This window comes from Euleptes europaea, chromosome 2 (assembly GCF_029931775.1).
Source record: "Euleptes europaea isolate rEulEur1 chromosome 2, rEulEur1.hap1, whole genome shotgun sequence".
NCBI lineage: Eukaryota > Metazoa > Chordata > Lepidosauria > Squamata > Sphaerodactylidae > Euleptes > Euleptes europaea.
Window position 1 is genome coordinate 28,268,044 of NC_079313.1, and position 17,685 is coordinate 28,285,728.

General features: G+C 42.4%; 1 protein-coding gene across 1 annotated transcript in view; it reads left to right on the forward strand.

Annotated features, from left to right (window-relative positions):
* The first annotated feature begins 2,184 nt into the window (after positions 1-2,184).
* Positions 2,185-17,685, forward strand: part of SWT1 (SWT1 RNA endoribonuclease homolog) — a 49,191-nt gene continuing 33,690 nt past the window's right edge. The window contains exons 1-8 of the mRNA XM_056844717.1: positions 2,185-2,259; positions 3,956-4,024; positions 6,597-6,655; positions 8,634-9,372; positions 10,405-10,470; positions 11,995-12,124; positions 12,230-12,328; positions 14,321-14,509. Of these exons, the coding sequence (XP_056700695.1) occupies positions 2,203-2,259; positions 3,956-4,024; positions 6,597-6,655; positions 8,634-9,372; positions 10,405-10,470; positions 11,995-12,124; positions 12,230-12,328; positions 14,321-14,509 (1,408 nt within the window). The 5' untranslated portion in view covers positions 2,185-2,202. The remainder of the gene's footprint in view (positions 2,260-3,955; positions 4,025-6,596; positions 6,656-8,633; positions 9,373-10,404; positions 10,471-11,994; positions 12,125-12,229; positions 12,329-14,320; positions 14,510-17,685) is intronic.

Genomic DNA, 17,685 nt, shown 5'->3' on the forward strand with positions numbered 1-17,685 from the left:
AATAAAAAATAAGACCAAAGCAGCAGTTTTGGAATCTTACTGTTGGGAGGTCAGGCAGGACTAGAATAGGGAGGGGCTTCCTCTCAGTAGAAGGGACAGCAATATGTCTGATTTATACAGACTCACCTGTGGAGTAATGCCTACCAGGAGTTTGTGTCCTGGATACATATAGCCCAATGATGAGCGTATTAATACAAATGTTTGCACTGAGAAACCAAGTGATATTTGAGAGTAGTATTATGAACTTTATGAATTAACAAGTGTGAACCTATGACAACTCACAGAAGGGGAAATCTCCTCCATTGCTCATTCAGAACTCTTCTTCCCTGTACTGTCACTAGTTCTGACTACGCTTCCTTCCCCCTCCGTGTGCCATTTTAGGTAGCAACCCAATCTGGCATTTTTTGTCTTGTCTACATATCAGGGTTCCCATTTGCCCAGTTATGGTGGGCAATTGCCTGCCAATTATTCTGGCTCCCCACCAACCCTCAGCTGGTTGATGGGTGGAAGCAGGCCAGCTGAAATAGGGGAGAGATCTGTGTGTGCGGCACGGTGATGTCACTTCTTGGTTTACCCTGGAAGTGCCAGCATTGTAATGGGGACACTAGCACTCTCCCCCGAAACCTCTGTGGTTTCTATAGAGTTTTTGGTGGACAGTGCTAGAACGTCCCATGCAATGCTGGCACTTCTGAGATATACCTGGAAGTGATGTTATTGTGCCACACATACGGATTGCTGCCCCCAGCCCTGCCCCCATAAAGCTCCTGCTGGTTGCCAGGGGGGACCTAGCATCCCTACTGTATATACAGATTGTTCTTTAAGCCTTGGTGGAGTTTGGTGGTGGAAAGCGTTGTCAGGTTGCAGCTGACTTATGGTGACCCCATAGGGTTTTCAAGGAAAGAGATGATCAGAGGGGGTTTGCCATTTCCTGCCCCAGTAATAATAATGAATCATATTTTTGTGCAGATGTGTAGTTGACAATGCAAAAATTACTCTGACCCTCTCCTTCCTGCTGCTTTTGCCCAGGGAGATCTGCATGCACTGAGAGAGGGCTTTGTCTTCCCCCTGCCCTCTCTTCGCAATCTTCTTTCTTTGGTTGCCACCATCACCCAAGCTCTTCTCTTTATTTCTCTGCTGTGGGTTGAGGCACCGATTGAGGCACAGAGGGGGGCTATTTGCACATGTGTATGTACCCCTTCCTGTCTGGCCAGTTTAATTGTTTGTAGCCTTGTCAGGAATTTCTGGTCTGTTGTGTGGATGAGCAGCCAGGCACCCTGGGTGAGACCTTTGGCCACCGTTGGCGATCTTTAAAAGGACAAGATCTTTATTTACCAAAATACAGTCTCATTTTACTAGAGCACAGGGACAATTGAAAGCTATATAAAAGCACTACTGGTTGTTAACAGAACTAAAAAAAAAAGCAAAGAAATTAAGAAACTAACTAGGTTGTACAGTCATTGGTGTTACCTTGGGATTCCCTTCCCTGGAATGGACACAAGCCCGTAGGAACTTTGAAAATAGAGGCTGGTCAAGACAGACTTCACTCCATTTGCTTCCTGTCCCTGGGCTATGGCTGGCACGCTTCTGAAAGGATGCCTAGACCCTTTAACCCTCTCTGTTCCAACTGGAAGGGTTTCACTTTGCCCTATCATGAAATTCGGAATGGGTCCCACATATGCTGCTCTTCACCTGTTCTCCAGTTACATTAAGGTGCACATCTCAAACATTTACTGCCCAGTTCAGGACATCCAAATAACCATCTATCTTGCTTCTTCCTGGCAGGTGGGCAAATGATCACCCTCACCCTACCCATTTGTCTTAGCCTGAACTTGAAAATGTTTAAGGTTCCATCCCTAGAGAAATAATGTTTTCTCTGAGATCAGGACCTCCCTGAGTATTAATTAAGTAATCCTGCATCTCTTTATCATAACAGGCAGAATCCTAAAAAAGGACCCAAGTCTGGCTCAATGTAGCTGATTTTCCCCCCTCACAAGGGGTCTGATTCTGTTATATATAAGGATGAAAACTGATCAATAACTTTAATATTGATCCCAAGAAAACAGCTTTAATTATTAGTTTAATTTCATGTAATGAGAAATTTTGTATTTGGCTAGTGCTGTTCAAATAATATTACCTGGAAATAATTGTAAATGTATCTTGGAACTCATATCCTATTGTCTTTTTAGATTCTGAAATTTTAACATGTCCCAAAGACACAACAGGAAATCCAACAAAAAGTGTGACACTTCAGATGGCAAGGTAAGAAAGTGTGAATGCTGAAAATTATACTTGTAACTAGTTTACAGTCACAATGTAGAAATATTGACTACTACTGAAGACAAGCTGAGATAACCTCACAAATGGATCTGATCCCATCACTAACAAATAATAACATTAATGTATTTCAGGTATCTGAAACACTTTTTGAATTTTAGTAATTCCTCTTTTTTAGCACATTGCACTTGCCTATGTTAACTAAAACTGGAGCCTTGGGAATTAGGGTTGTCATGTCCAGATTGAAGGGCAGGTCATCCAACTCCTCCTGTTCCTGAGAAGTCACTTCCTTCTGCCAAAACTCAGATTTCCCACTTCACATCACTTTCCTCTGCCTTCTCTACCACTTTACGTTGCTTGTAGGCTTCTGTATATGTGTTCTTTATGTCATAGTAACCTTTTCATCCTAAATATTTGTGTTGAGTTACATTCTACTCAACTTAAAAAAAAACCCGTCTCAATATCCTCCTTAAAGTGCTCGTTAGTGTTAAAGAGAAAAATCCACTCTGAATGCCCATAGGAGAACACTAGCCAACAGTGGTCCCATCTCTCTCTCAATCCCCAATTTTTCTCTGGTCTTTAATGTCATGACAGGCGACAATCAGTTTCTCCTAGTCTCTATAATTTAAATCTAGTAACATATTAGAGACTTACAGCCCATTCCTGAGGTGGGGGGCTGAAAGTGGTCTGGAGGCGGCGTGACCCCGCCGCCAGGGTAAGTGGACTCTTATTACAGAATAAGAGGCACTTATGCTGGCAGTGGGGTCAGTTCCATTGCTGCATGCCACTCCTCCGATGCCGCAGTCTCTCTGGGACCTAAATCCCAGAAGAGAGATGCAGCGCTGGAGTGGGGTGGGGCATTCCCAGGGGCGGAGCTGACAGTAGTTAGCTTCCAAAGGCCCTCCAGCCCAGGAACGTCCCCTTGAATGACAGTGTTGCTGTGCCAGGTTTTTCCTGGCGCAGCATAGCTGTTTTCTTTGTGGGGGAAAGCCCCATTTTCTTTTTAAAGGTAAGGTAAAGGTCTCCTGTGCAAGCATGTTGTATAGCATGTTGTATACCCCACAAAAAGGGAATACAACATGCTAATAAACAACAGTGTTCACATACAAGGGAGAACAAAGCCTCTACCACCATTCAGCGATACAAAAATCCATAGTTGCAAATGATGAATAGAAGTGCAATGAAGAAAGTTATGTGTTAGGTTTTCAGTCCATTGAAGGTACAAATTGTATTCCAAAACGAAACCTGTGTTTAGATACAGAGTCAGCAACGTGGTCACAGCTTCAATAAAACTTTTTCTTGTCACTCCTTTCCAAGGAATCAGCCCTCTGTGGCCCCCTAGTCTCGTGCCGTGGCCCCCAATTTTCACCTGTTGACCCCTTGGAATATCCTGGGGGGGCCCAGGGGGCCATATGGCCCCAGGTTGAGAACCATTGATCTAGTCACTCACTTGCCTGTGGTAAGAGTTGCCTTTGGGCAGCCACACTTGGAAGCTTTTATAAACTTGGTGTCTCCCTCCTCCTAGGCCATTGGTACACTGTAAATGCTAGCAAACATGGAATTTGTGATGCTTTGTTGTTCATATGAGCTAGTGGCATTGTTTCACCGCTGCTGTGATTGGTTTTAACTTATTATGATAAAAAAAGATTGATAAAAGTTTTCTGTTTTGTGTGTGTTTTAGCATTCCAAGAGTTCCAGTGACAGGAGGTCAAGCCATTCCAGCTCATCTTCCTCAGAGAGTGCTACAAAAGTGAGCTTTTGGTGTTATTGAATGAAAAACTGTAAAATATGCACTTGTAGTTTTAGACCTTTTGAAGAAAAAAGTCAAGAACAATATACTAGAGATGTCTGTCTAGTTGTGATCTATATTTACTTGCACCTGCTGATCTTAGATAATTTAATTGTTTAGTTACCCTATGACTGTAGGCTTTGTTCAATTTAAATGCTGAAATGTAAGTTGAATGTCTGCATGCTTAGTGAAGTAATACAACTCCATGCCACTTATACACTGATAACTTTGTATTTTCCTTTGTTCTAAATGTCGTAATTATTATTGCCTGAATTAATAAAACTTAACAAATAATGCTGGTCCAAATCTGAGGACCACCAGGGCATAGATGCACCATTTGTACCATGCAGCCAGCCAAGTAGAGCATGTAAGACCTGTTCTGAAACAACTTAATGAGCCCAGAAGTCAGTTTGAGAGTCAAATTTTCAATGGTTTTGGCTGCTCTGGCTTTTTACAGTTGAAACAATGAGGTATATTCATTTTGTCTCTGGGGTTGAGCGTTTTTTGATCAATTGCCTAAGTTCCTGCCCTCCCCTTACCTTGCCTCTCTGCCCATGTAACTTGAAGCAGTCTTGCTTTTGTTCTGTTTGCAGTAGCTCTTTTGTTTACGGTATACAGCTCTTATCCTGTGGCTTAGAGTCTTTCCCATTAAAAGTTGAAATGAATGAGGAGTAAGACTTGTTTCAAGCCCACAGTAGTCTTGTTCCGGGTTATGTAAAAAACCACCTCTTCCAGTTCCCTTGCATTTCCTTCATCTGCAGAGCCCTGTTCTAAGTGCCTGCACTGTCAGAGGTTTAGTAGCTGGCTACACAGGACAGGAACAAAATCTGTGTCCTTTTATGAGAACCAACCAAATTGACGTGAAGCATTGTGTGTACTTTTGAGCTCACTAGAACTCTTCATAACGCTGGTGGTTATAAAATTTCAAAAATAGAGGGGTGGGAGGCAGATTTTTCAGGCTATGTTAGGATCTGATCTTGCAGACATCCTGCATTGTGCAGGGGATTGGACTAAATGACCCTGCTGGGTCTTCCAAATCTATGAATCTGTGATCCTCTGTGAGATGCATGCAGACAAATAGCTTAAAGCTATTGCTGGTGTTAGGTTACTGTACATTCTCTGGGAAGAATCAGTTTGATGGCATCCACTCTTCCTTCACTCACTGGAAATACAGAGACCAGCTGAGAAACCATTCAAATTGAAAAATCATTCAAATGCCAATGGAGATACACAGTTCCCTTACAGCCTGAGAGCAAAAAGGAAGCTCCTGGTAGTCTTTATATTAGCAATGTTTGGGGTAAATTTTAAGGTGATGCACAATATATAGCGTCAATTAAAGCCAAACTGAATTAATTGAAGAAAAACAGAATGAAAGCATGCTTTGCAAATTATAGAAGTACTCAGCCACATTCTTTGGGCATTGTGTGCTTGTCACACCTTCCCAGTTTGCTCTCATTAAGCTCAGAGGCCCTCTGATCTGACGCCCAAGTTCAGGTGGACGGTAACCAAGGCTCTCAGACTTAGCAGCTCTGCATGTGAAAATGAATGGGAAATAAATATCCCACTTGTTAGGGTCTCCTTCCAGTTGTTAGGTTTTTCCTTTGACTACTTGGAGACCCGTGCTGCCGATTTGTTCCTTTAAACCAACCTGTAAATGAATAATTATTTTTTTAGTTGTTTTATGTACTAATACTGCCTTAGTGACCTCAATAATCTCCTTGTGCACCTCAAAACTTACCTCACGGCAGCGTACCCAAAGACTATACACTTGCTACCTTTAGAATACCTGGTAACTGAGGGGAAGGTTTCTAGTTTAAAAGAAACCTAGATCCCCAAAATCTTTAAGTACTTGAAGGGCTTTCATATAGAAGATGGTGCAGAGTTGTTTTCTGTTGCCCCAGAAGGTCAGACCAGAACCAACGGGTTGAAATTAAATCAAAATTGTTTTCGGGTAAACATTAGGAAGAACTTCCTGACAGAGCAGTTCCTCAGTGGAACAGTTTTCCTCAGGAGGCGGTGGTTTCTCCTTCTTTGCAGGTTTTTGAGCAGAGGCTAGATGGCATTCTGACAGCAATGCTGATTCTGTGAACTTAGGCAAATCATGAGAGGGATGGCAGAAAGTGTTGCATCAGTGCTTTGTTCTTGTGGCCCTTTCTTACATGCCCAGGGTAATGCTAATCGCCACTTTGAGGTCAGGAAGCAATTTTCCTCTAGGCTAGATTGGCCTGGGGTCCAGGAGGGTTTCTGTTGCCACTTTCTGAGCATGGATTAGGGGTTACTGGGGGTGTGGGGGGAGATAGTTGTAAATTTCCTGCATTGTGCAGGGGGTGGACTAGATGACCCTGGTGATCCCTTCCAACTCTATGTTTCTATGATTCTGTGAAAACCATAGGTGACTGTGTGTGTCCCCACAGTAGTCAGAAAAGGCCTGTCACACAGCCCCTCTGCTGTGATGCATTTGTTGTGGAAGACTGGAGTGCTGCTACATATTTATTATGAGGCTGTTATAATTGCAGTCAATATTCTCTTTCAGAAATATGAAGGGGCAGAAGTCCGTAAATGTAATACCAAGGTACTGCCGTGGAGTCAAAGGTAAACTGTTCTTTGCCATTAAGGCCAGCAACTTAAAAATATTATTACGGTATATCAATTGCTGGGTGACGTCACATCACAATGTTTACTAGGCAGACTATGTTTACAAGGCGGTTTGCCTTCCTAGTTGTCTACACTTTACCCCCAGCAAGCTGGGTACTCATTTTACCGAGCTTGAAAGGATGGAAGGCTGAGTGGAGCCGGCTACCTGAAACTGACTTCCGTTGGGATTGAACTCAGGTCGTGAGCAGAGTACTGCAGTACTGCAGTTTACCACTCTGCGCCACGGGGCTCTATACAGCTTTAAAGTTTAGACAAATCTATTTCACATAATTAAAGAGTGGAGTTCAGTTAGTAGTTGTCTGGCTTTAATCCAGTTAAGTTTACTCTCTGCAGCATCTGAAAGAAAGCTTCTCCACTCTTCTTCTGGCTCAGGGAAGAGCAGGGACCTTAATTTTTTCCCCATTTTGGGTACAGGCTGAAGGGAAGCAAACTGTTTGCTGGCTTCCTTCCCCGAGTCAGAGTGACATCTTGTGCTTTTAAACAGTAATCATAACTTTCCGTTCTCCAATGGTGGCTGCTTTTGTGAGTCTGTAAAATCCAAAGTTAGACTCCTTTTTAAGAAAAAAATCACTCCTGACCATGCACTGTGTCCGAAGGAAATTTTGGAGTTTTTCTCCCCTTTCTTCAGACTCACATTTGCCTGCATCTCTTCTGAGCCCCAGCAGTGAGAGATGCATGATCAACACCCTTCGTCTTTGTGAGGGCCTCATAGGGGCCCTTAGGATAAACTATTCCTAGCAAAATGGGGTGTGAGATCTACCCTGTCCCTTCTTGGCAATAGAGGAAGAGGATTGGGTTTTGCCTATTTGCTACAGTACGCCTTTTAATGTGGCTGCAACAGCTACTTCAACCCAAGTTGACCACTCTAGGGCTGCATCTTTGAGTTTTGGGAGACATTGTTGGGGCTGAATTTCTATAGCTTCTAAGCACTGGGCAAAATTTGTTGCAGGCACCCATGAATTTCCCCTCTCAGGAGTGGTGAACTAAGGTGACCCACAGACAAAGTACAAGTTTCTTGAGGGTGATGTTGCATCTTAAACATCCCATTACCAAATTTCCATTCACTCACATGAGCTGACCAAGTCAACTGGCTAGGTCAGCTTGTAGCCTGTTAATGTGGAAGAGGCGGGGGTCCTGGCAGTCCATTATTCCCCTCCATGGAATCCCTGTTTCTTGATCTCTCTCTGCCCTCTGGGTGCCGGGACTCCTCGTGTTTCTTTGCCTGGCATCTGCAAGCTAAGTTATAAGCTATTCACTTGTACGCCTTACATTTGGTTTGATTTGATGAAATTAAATTTATAAGCCAAGACTGTGTCAATGCCTACCCCCCCACAGAAGAAATCCCACTGATTTCTGTCACAGAATGTTTGTGAGCTGGTGAACTAAAGTGCAGGAGGGAGAATTGGCCCTCTTTGAGCCCCTGACACTTTAGGGAGGAGGAGGTACACATTCCACCCGAACTCTCCAATGCAGCATAGGAAGGGGATATTAAAAAATATCCTCCTCTTTGCACTGTACCACTCAGGTCCAGGGCCAGATTAACAGCTTGCGGCTTGCTTGGCCTCAAATGCTGCAGTGACCTTGAACTCCTCACTGCAGTATATTGTCTGGTGCTTGGCTTGGTTTCCTACTCTTGGTCTGCTTGCTCGGCTTTGGGTCCTGTTTCTGGGAGAGTTGAAGCCCATAGTTCTAGGTGTTATATTGCTGCTCTAGGCTGCCGAGCTGTCTTGCGCTATAGGAGGAGGTGGAAATACTCTCAGCTGTTGATCCCTTCCCCTTCATACCTCACAGGCGACCCTCTTGTAACTAATATTTCAAAACTCTGTGTTTGGATCCTTGAGAAACTGCATTTCAACCAAATTCTCAACTGTCACCAATTCCTTTGTAATAGTTCCTCTCCATGATGATTCTGCAGGTTTGTTGATGGTGCTGGATATACCAAAACAAAAAGGAGTCTTGATGTCAAAGATACTACTAAAGATTTTGAAAAAGAGACTTCAGAAGGTACCAGCAGCAGTAGTTTTAATTCCTTTCCTGCTGAGCATGAAAAGATCATTTTACATTTTAAAAATAAGGCCAAACGTAAGGGAGATGGAAGAAGCCATAAGGATATTACAGCAGCCTTTCCTAGCAATGAAGGCCGTGAATCAAATGCCAGCAGTGAATCTGATGCTCAAAGAAGGAAAAGGGAGTTGAAGGTCCTAAACAGCTGGGAGAAGAACAAAAAGAAGGTCAGAGTGGAACGTACCAAACTAAAAGAAATCATAGTGAAGCGTGTCCTGGAGCAGTCTGGGGAAACCGTGCTTCCTACCCTGTGCTCTTCCCACCATAAGAAAAAGCCTTCCAATGTGGGTATGCTCAGCAGACCACAGAAACCTTCCAAAAACCCAAATTCAGCCTTTGATGATGTCTCAGGTCAGAAGATGTTCATACAAGAATGCAAAGAAACGCTTCTGAAAACAACGAAGCACACTTCGCCAGAGCTACCCAGAAAAAGCAACAAGGAGGTGAGACATGTTCCCTTGACTGAACAGTCCAGAGGTTGGAAGTATCATAAGCAGAAGAAACAGCAACGTCTTGATGCGGTCGATGATATTTGTAATGCAAGGACTCGCAGAAAGAAATGGGAGGAAGCAGTTTTGCATGTGAATCAGGTAAACTAAAACAAAATATGAAGAGCTGAAATAGTCAAGCTCCTTCTCACTTGCTAATGTGACCAACCACATACAGTCGCGTCTTTCACTGATATGATATTTGCGGTTTCTCTGTTTTACCATGTCTAAATCCATTTTCTGAGCCTGTGATAGAACATGTAAGAAGGAGTTATTCCACCAGGCATTCCACTAATGTAATTTTGGTGGACTCTAACGTCAACACTGTTGGTTTTTTAATCCCAAAAGCATTAGTTTGCTGTTTGCTGAGTTTTTAATTGGATTTTATTGAAATTACGGTTTTATTATTGTTACTGTACTGCTGTCCCAAGCTACATTCTGGGGGAGGGGTGGAATAAAAGTCTAATTAAATAAATATACATACAAATCCAACTATCTAGTTTTATAATTCCTTACTGTACTTATATATTGAGTAATGCAAGACCTTTTATAATTTTCTTGGTGTTGTGTTTATCAGTTTCTGGTAGGAAAATATTCCCTCTTCTCCCATTTTCAGCAAAAACGTGCATGACTAGCATTGTATTGTGCTTTACTCAGTGAAATATTTACAAGCAGGTATAACGTCATGCAATGTTTGCAGACATTCCTGCTACCAACAGAAAACACGTCAGCCTCTGTGAAGAAATGGTTATTTATCAGCATGACTTTAGTGAAATACTTGAAAGCCACAACTGTCTAGATTTCACAGACTTCACTTATTGTTTCTGTGCTCTAGAAATGATAAACATGCAGGCTGGAAAGTTTTCATAGGCCTCTACACCCCCCACCCCTCGTAGCTCCTTTTATTGTAGAACAGAAATCAATGTGGAAATTGGTTCAAGCTCCTGGTAAAATTTCGGGCCCGCAATCTTAGGGGTTCAGGCTGTTTTCTACGGTATAACATTTTTGGTGTGACATCAACATATTTCTTTATTTATATTACCCCTTTCTGTTCAGAAACCAAATACCGAAGTTGGCTAACAGACATAAAGCAGCCTAATGAAATAAAATCCTAATACTGTTGTTTCTTTACAGAGCACCAGAGATTTACATCACTCTCGCCTTGCTGAACCTACTGAAACTACCAGTACAGACCAAGAGGTTAGAGGCTATGTAGTTTTATTAGTCTTATACATCTATGTTGTGCTGCAGTGTTTTGCTCACACCATTCCAAACCTCTACCTTTTCCAATCACATGAACACATCAAGCTGCCTTATATTGAGTCAGGTCATAGGTCTTTCAAGGTAGGTGTTGTCTACTCAGACTGGCAGCAGCTTTACAGGACCTCAGGTAGAGGTTTTTCAAGTTATTGTTACCTGGAAAGGATCACCATGTGATCCTTTTAAATGGACATGTGGGAATTGAATCTGGGACCTTCTTCATGCAGAGCAGCCACTCCCCCACTGAGCCACAACTGTTCGTCCTTGGCTCTGTAGCTTGTTGTCGAGAAGCATAAATAGGTTTGTAAAGAAATCTAGTAGCAGTATCACGTGTCTGTGACTAGCCATAGGTAGCTTGTTCCCCTAGATCAAGTATTCTCCTACCAAGGATTGCCAGCTCCGGGTTGGGCAATGCCTGGAGATTTGGAGGTGAACATATGAAGCTGCCTTATACTGAATCAGACCCTTGGCCCATCAAAGTCAGTATTGTCTACTCAGACCGGCAGCAGCTCTCCAGGGTCTCAGGCAGGGGTCTTTCACATCACCTACTCGCCTAGTCCCTTTAACTGGAGATGCCGGGGGCTGAACCTGGGACCTTCTGCATGCCAAGCAGATGCTCTACCACTGAGCCATGGCCCCCTCCATGGGGTCTGGATGGAGCAGGGTTTGGGGAGGGGAGGGAACTCAGCATTGCACAATGCCATAAATTCCACCCTCCAAAGCAGCCATTTTCTCCAGGGTAATCTAAAGATCAGTTTTAATTCCAGGAGGTCTCCAGGCCCCCACTTGGAAGTTGGCAACCGTAGGTCTAAATGAACATTCAGCAGAAATAATCCCAGTAATAATAAACACCATAGGTTTTGCATATGTGGGGCTGGTACAAGCATAATCGGGATGATCGCTTAAGCATAGTTAGGGGATTGCATTCTCTCCCTGTCCCTCTCATAATCTTTCCTGTATGAATTGTTTCCACTGAGCAAGGTTAACATTGCCACTCATCTAATCATTCTGTTAAAAGAATCGTGGCTCAGAAGAGAACGTGGTTATCTTTAACTATGGTTGATGTTAGTGCTGGGAAAAAATATTTAATTTTTATTTAAGGCTGGACATAGCAGATGGGAATGGGGGAGGCAGTATGTGATCCCATGGCCTGCTCCAAATTGCTTACCCATGCTTAATAGATTCCCTCTCCCATCCCCCCCCCCGCCCATTCCCAATTATTCCTGTGCCAGTTCTGAGTTTGGAAAGCAGAGAGAAGGAGGCAGGAAGAGCACAGAAAGCTGCTTCTTTCTGTGAATAAGATTGTTATCCATGGCCAAAGGTTGTGGCTGTGGATAGGTTGTTAACCTGTTTGAATCTAAAAATACCCTGAAGCAGGGTCACCTATATCTAAACTCCTAGCCTTAATGGATTAAAATGTGCAAATGGTTTGTTTATTTTACAGTTATATTGCTGTTCTCACAGATGCAGATAGTAGAAGACTTGCATGCTGCGCGTGTTGACAGAAAGATAGTTTTGCCTGTGGTGGAGACTTGTGGAGAGTTGACCAGCATGGAGATTGATCTTCCAGATGAGGAAGCAAACAAGTCTTCTAGTAAGCATACCTGTGTAAAGTGTTTTCCCTTTATGGGAAAGAGGAATAAACATGGAATCCAAATGATTAAATGTCTAATTACTGTGCTGCTTGTTCTTGAAACAGGGAGCCTTTCTGACATGAATACTTTGATTGTGATTGATACTAACATACTGATCAGCCACCTAGAGCTCATCAAGTCTTTGAAGAATACAGATATCCCAGGTGCGTGGACTTAGCTGCATAGCTGAAATACATAGAGAATATGTATCTTGTCCAATAGCTGTTGCTTTGCATGAATTAGGTATTCCATATTGTTGCTCCATACCCCGTTGGGTGCACTTTGCTTCTGCTAGAAGAAAATACCCTAAATTTCACCTTATAAGGTCATTTCAAATGATAAATTAGCCTTTGTGCCTTGCTCTCTGGTTTACTTGCTGTTACTTTCAAAGCTCAATCAGCAGAATAATTGCCTGGGGTTTTTTTTTAGATTTATGTGGGATAGGACTATTTCCAAATTTGAGAAGGGTGTGCCCAGATTTGACAGGCAAAGGGATGCACACAAGGTGGCAACTTTGCTGTCTCTCTATTCCTCCTTTCCTCTTTTTACTACAGAAGGACACAGGCATTTGGTTTCTTCTCTTTCAAAAATACAAACTACACAAAGCTGAGTTTCAGCACAACAGACTGATTAAAGTAGTAATTTTTGGTCTTATTCCTTACTCTAAAGATAAAACTAAGTGTCCATGTAATCACTGGAACAAGAAGTACAGTCTACAGTCCTGAAACCCATCTCATTTGCTTTGGGGGCATCTGTGTAGTTTAGCTTTCTTGATTCTGGTCCTTAGAATGTGATGCTGAAAGATAAAATAAACGGAGTCTATCATACGTAGTGTGTCTTTAGAACTGGCATGTTCTGTCTTAGATGTGTAGTGATCAGGCAAGTCATTAAAAGTTTCCTAGTCCTTTGTTTAGGTTGCTAGTCAAAAATCAATTTGTACATTCAAACTGATGATTAAGCATCTTCTCTCCCACTTGTATTGCTAGTTAAACATTTTATCTTGCACCTTCTCTAACAGACAAAGCAGCTTTTATTTCTGTGTAATAGAGTTAAAGCCACTGCCTTTTTCAATAGGCTTAGCTCTCTGGCCCTTGAACAGACAAAGTTGAGTTGCATGGCTCCTTCACTGTTGAGCTGAACACATGAAGCTGCCTTATACTGAATCAGACCCTTGGTCCATCAAAGTCAGTATTGTCTACTCAGACCAGCAGCGGCTCTCCAGGGTCTCAGGTAGAGGTCTTTCACATCACCTACTTGCCTAGTCCCTTTAACTGGAGATGCCACGGATTGAACCTGGGACCTTCTGCATGCCAAGCAGATGTTCTGCTACTGAGCTACAGCCCCTCAAGTTTTTGATGCCTTATTTCTCACTTTCATTGGAAGAGGCATCCAGAGAGAAGAAGCAGAGCACTTGCTCTTGTAACTCCCCCCCCCCCGGTCTGAGATTGGCAGGGGGCTAGAGAGGATCTTTTCTCTGCATCCTGCAATAACTCTTTCCGGTGTTCAGTCAGGGGGGAGAGGTTTAAAATCTTTACTGAGTTTTAGTCATTAATTTTCCTGAAAACAGGCAAACTGTCATGTTGCAAACCAAAACAATGAAAAGAAAAGGTGGGACGAGTTAGTGTCCAAGTGGGGCTCGGCACCCCCTAACCTCTCCCTGGCTACAAGCTTGACTTGAGAAGGTTGAAATATTTTCTGTTCTTCAGTTAGGGAGGCAGAGCTTAATAACATGAAAACCCTTGCTCTGCTTCCATATTTCTGTGAGACTACAAAACTCTCTGGTAGAACACTGACTTTTCAAACCTGTTGCATTCTGAGGAGTGAGTTTGATACATTCTGAAAACGGCTTTTCTTTTAAACTGTGAGGAGAATAGGAAGAAAGGGGTGTATTTACTGACTAATATGTGGCATTATCTTGTTCTAATTTGGTTTTCTATTGATTAGACAGAACAGTATTGATATACCGGAAATGGAAGAATATTAAATAGTGCCTATAATATCTGTAGTTAAATGGACATATTGGAAGCAGGAGTTATTTAAAAATGTTCAAAGCGGGTGGCTGGTCTATAGCTGAACCAGTTTTTAATATAAAAACAATACCATGCTTAGTAGTGTATGTTTATAAGGAAGAAAACAGCATTTTTCTTCTGTTTCAGGTATTGGCAAATTTGGGCTTGTCATCCCCTGGGTGGTCTTACAAGAACTGGACCATTTAAAGAAAGGAAGAATATTGGCAAATGTTGCCCAAAAAGCAATCCCTGCTGTACACTTCATCCACACGTGCCTGAAAAACCAGGATTCGAAGTTGTGGGGACAATCTATGCAACTTGCTTCTCAGCAAACACGTAAGCCGTACCGAAGGTGGTGGGTTCTGTCAAAAATGTGCAGCATAGTCTGGCTAATGTGAAAGTTGGCACCTCCCTATCTAATCTGAATAATGGAACGTATTTTCTTTCAGTTTTGTTTGTAATCACAGTATAACTTTATGCCTTCTGGATATCTTGCCAGGGATGAGGCTAGGAGGCATTGCATTCCAGTGGGTGCCCCTGCATGTGGGAGTGGGGAGAGGGTACTGCATTGCTTATACCTTTGTAATCCCACTTTCTGCATTGCTTTCACTGTGCCAGCGTGGGCAGTTGACGGCTCACATTGTCACTTAATTTTGTATTCCTAGTCCTGTTGCATTGTTCACTTGCATTGTTTACTGTATCTCTTATGCGATGTGGCCATATTGTAGCTTGCTGTATTCAATTTTGTGCCCTTAGTCTTATAGCATGGTCAATTCAGTGCCCAGAGCCAGTGTAATGTAGTGGTTAGAGTGTTGGACTAGGATCTGGAAGATCCAGGTTGGAATCCCCACTCTGTCATGGGAGCTTGTTGGGGAGACCTTGGGCCGCTCACCCCAGCCCAACCTGCCTCACAGGGTTGCTGTGAGGATAAAACTGAGGAGAGGAGAACAATGTAAGCTGCTTTGGGTCCCTATTGGGGAGAGAAGGCAGGGTATAAATGAAGTAAATAAAATAAATAGATAATGTCCTGTGTGATTACATTGTCTCTGTCTCTCTCGGTACTCTGTAATCTGCCTTGAGTTTCAGTGAGAAAGACAGGCTTTAAATAAGCTAAATAAATAAATATGCTGATGAAATGCAGCTCTGTGTCTCCTTTTCATTAAAGTCATGGGGAACAGTGGAGATTTTGAATAGGTACATGAAGATGGTGTTTTATTGGTGGGGGACTAATAAACTGAAGCTGGATCCGCTAACACCAAGATACCGTTGGTGGGTGGTACATCTGGTCATGAAACTTCTGTGAAGGAGCTGCACCTCCCCATAAAGATTAGGCTTACAGTGTAGGTTTTAGTGTTTTTGAATGTACAGGAACCCAAGCTTTTAAAGATCTTTTTTTAAAGGTTCTTTTCTCTACCACCTTTTCTGTTATTGCCCACTCTATGGCAATCTGGTTGTTCTACTGCTGCTAGTTGTATTTTAAGCAGTTTATCATTTTATACTTGTGCATTAGTTTGCTTAATAGTTTTTATTGGTGATTAGTAAGCTGTCTTTACTTATTTTACAAAATTTATATCCTGCTTTTTACCCATGGCAGTTCACAAATCGAACCATACATACTAAAATTGCATTTTAAAAGCCTTAATCCCCAGCTATGTTAGTCTTAAACCATATATGGCTTTGAAGGTTAACAGCAGCCCTTGAATTGTACCTGGAAGCAAATTGAGACCATGTAGATGGCACAAGACTGGAGTGATATGGTCCCTATGACCCCTTCCAGTCAGCATCCTGGCTGCAGCGTTTTGTACCAGTTGAAGTTTCTGAACACTGCTCAAGGACAGCCACACATAGAGTGCATTGCAGTAATCTAACCAAAGTGTAACCAGGGCATGCATCACAATGGCCAGATCTTTTCTGCCCAGAAAAAGTCTCAGTTGGCTAACCATTTGAAGCTACTTAAAGGCACTCCTGGCATAGCTACCCCCTGCTTATCTTTAAGATCCAGGAGCACCCCCAGACTATGGACCTGATCATTCAAGGGGAACGCAGCCCCATCCAGAATGGGTGACACCTTAATCCCGGGTCAGACCTTCCATCCACCGGTAGCATTTCCATTTTGTTGGGATTAAGCTTCAGTTTATTGTGTGTGTGTGTGTATTCCAAAGCTGCCTCCAGGCACTGGTTCAGGATGTCTGCAGCCTCCCCTGGATTAGCTAGAAGTGCAAGATAGAGCTGGGTGTTATCCACATATTGGTGATAATCTCCAGTTGCCCTCACCCGATAGCTTCATGTAGATGTTAAAACACATAGGGGACAAGATGGAACCTTGTGGGACCCCATGGGCCAAGGGGCTGAGCAGCAATTTCCCAGCACCACCTTCTGAAACCTGTCCTCCAGGTAGGACTGGAACCATCACAGAATGGTGCCTCCCAATGCGATCCCAGAAGGGTGGTCCATGATTAATGGTATTGAAAGCCACTGAGAGAACGATCCAGGAGAATCAACAGGCAGTCTCTGTCCGTCTCCCAATGGAGGTCTTCTGCCAGGGCGACCAAGGCTGTTTAAGTCCCATAACCAGGCCTAAACCCAGATTGGAAAGGATCTAAACAATTCACTTCATCCAGGAAAGCTTGAAGTTGTCCAGCTATCTTGGATCCCATGTTGGGAAGAAGATGGTACAGATATCTGTTAAAGTAACTAACTGTTCAATCTTTGAAAACTTTTGGTCACAATTCTCTACACACTTGGGAAAGCTCCATTGAAATTGGGACATATTCCGTGAATGTGTGTTTGTTTGTTTTTAAGATTTTTTTATTGTTTTCATATGTTAATCCAACAATTTAACAACTATAAAAAAAGAGATAATTTAAAAAACACAATTAGCGTTGTTAATAATAATCATATTTAGTAATCTAAATTAAACAAATTTAAATCTAAATTGAACATATGTTGACTTCCCCTCCACCCCTTCCATCTAATTATAGAAAGTGTACTCTTTTGCCTAAAGGTACTAATCCTGATATTATATTAAACACTAAAATCTTATCAATTAAAATAATAACATAAGGTTACCTAATAATAATACCAAATAAAAGGATTGTAACTAAAGGATTAGATTAAGGAATAACCTTTAAACATCCCCATTTGAAATTTGTTTTCACAATACATTCTCCATGCCTCCCATTCCCCCCAAAACTGCAAATTGTCTTTCTGGTTTATCAGTGCTGTAAGTTTCGCCATCTTCGTCAATTCCAGCATCTTTTGTATCCAGTCATTTTATCTGGCATTTCCGTCGCCTTCCACTTAGCTGCATATACCAACCTTGCTGCAGTGGTGGCATATATCAAAAATGTCCTTTGAGTAATTACAGTGTCCAGTATCATACTTAATAACATCATCTCCGGTGTCTTAGTTACATTACACTGTAAAATCAGTCGTATTTCTTTATATATCATATCCCAATAAGTCTTGGCTTTTTCACAAGTCCACCACATATGATGAAACGAGCCTATGTC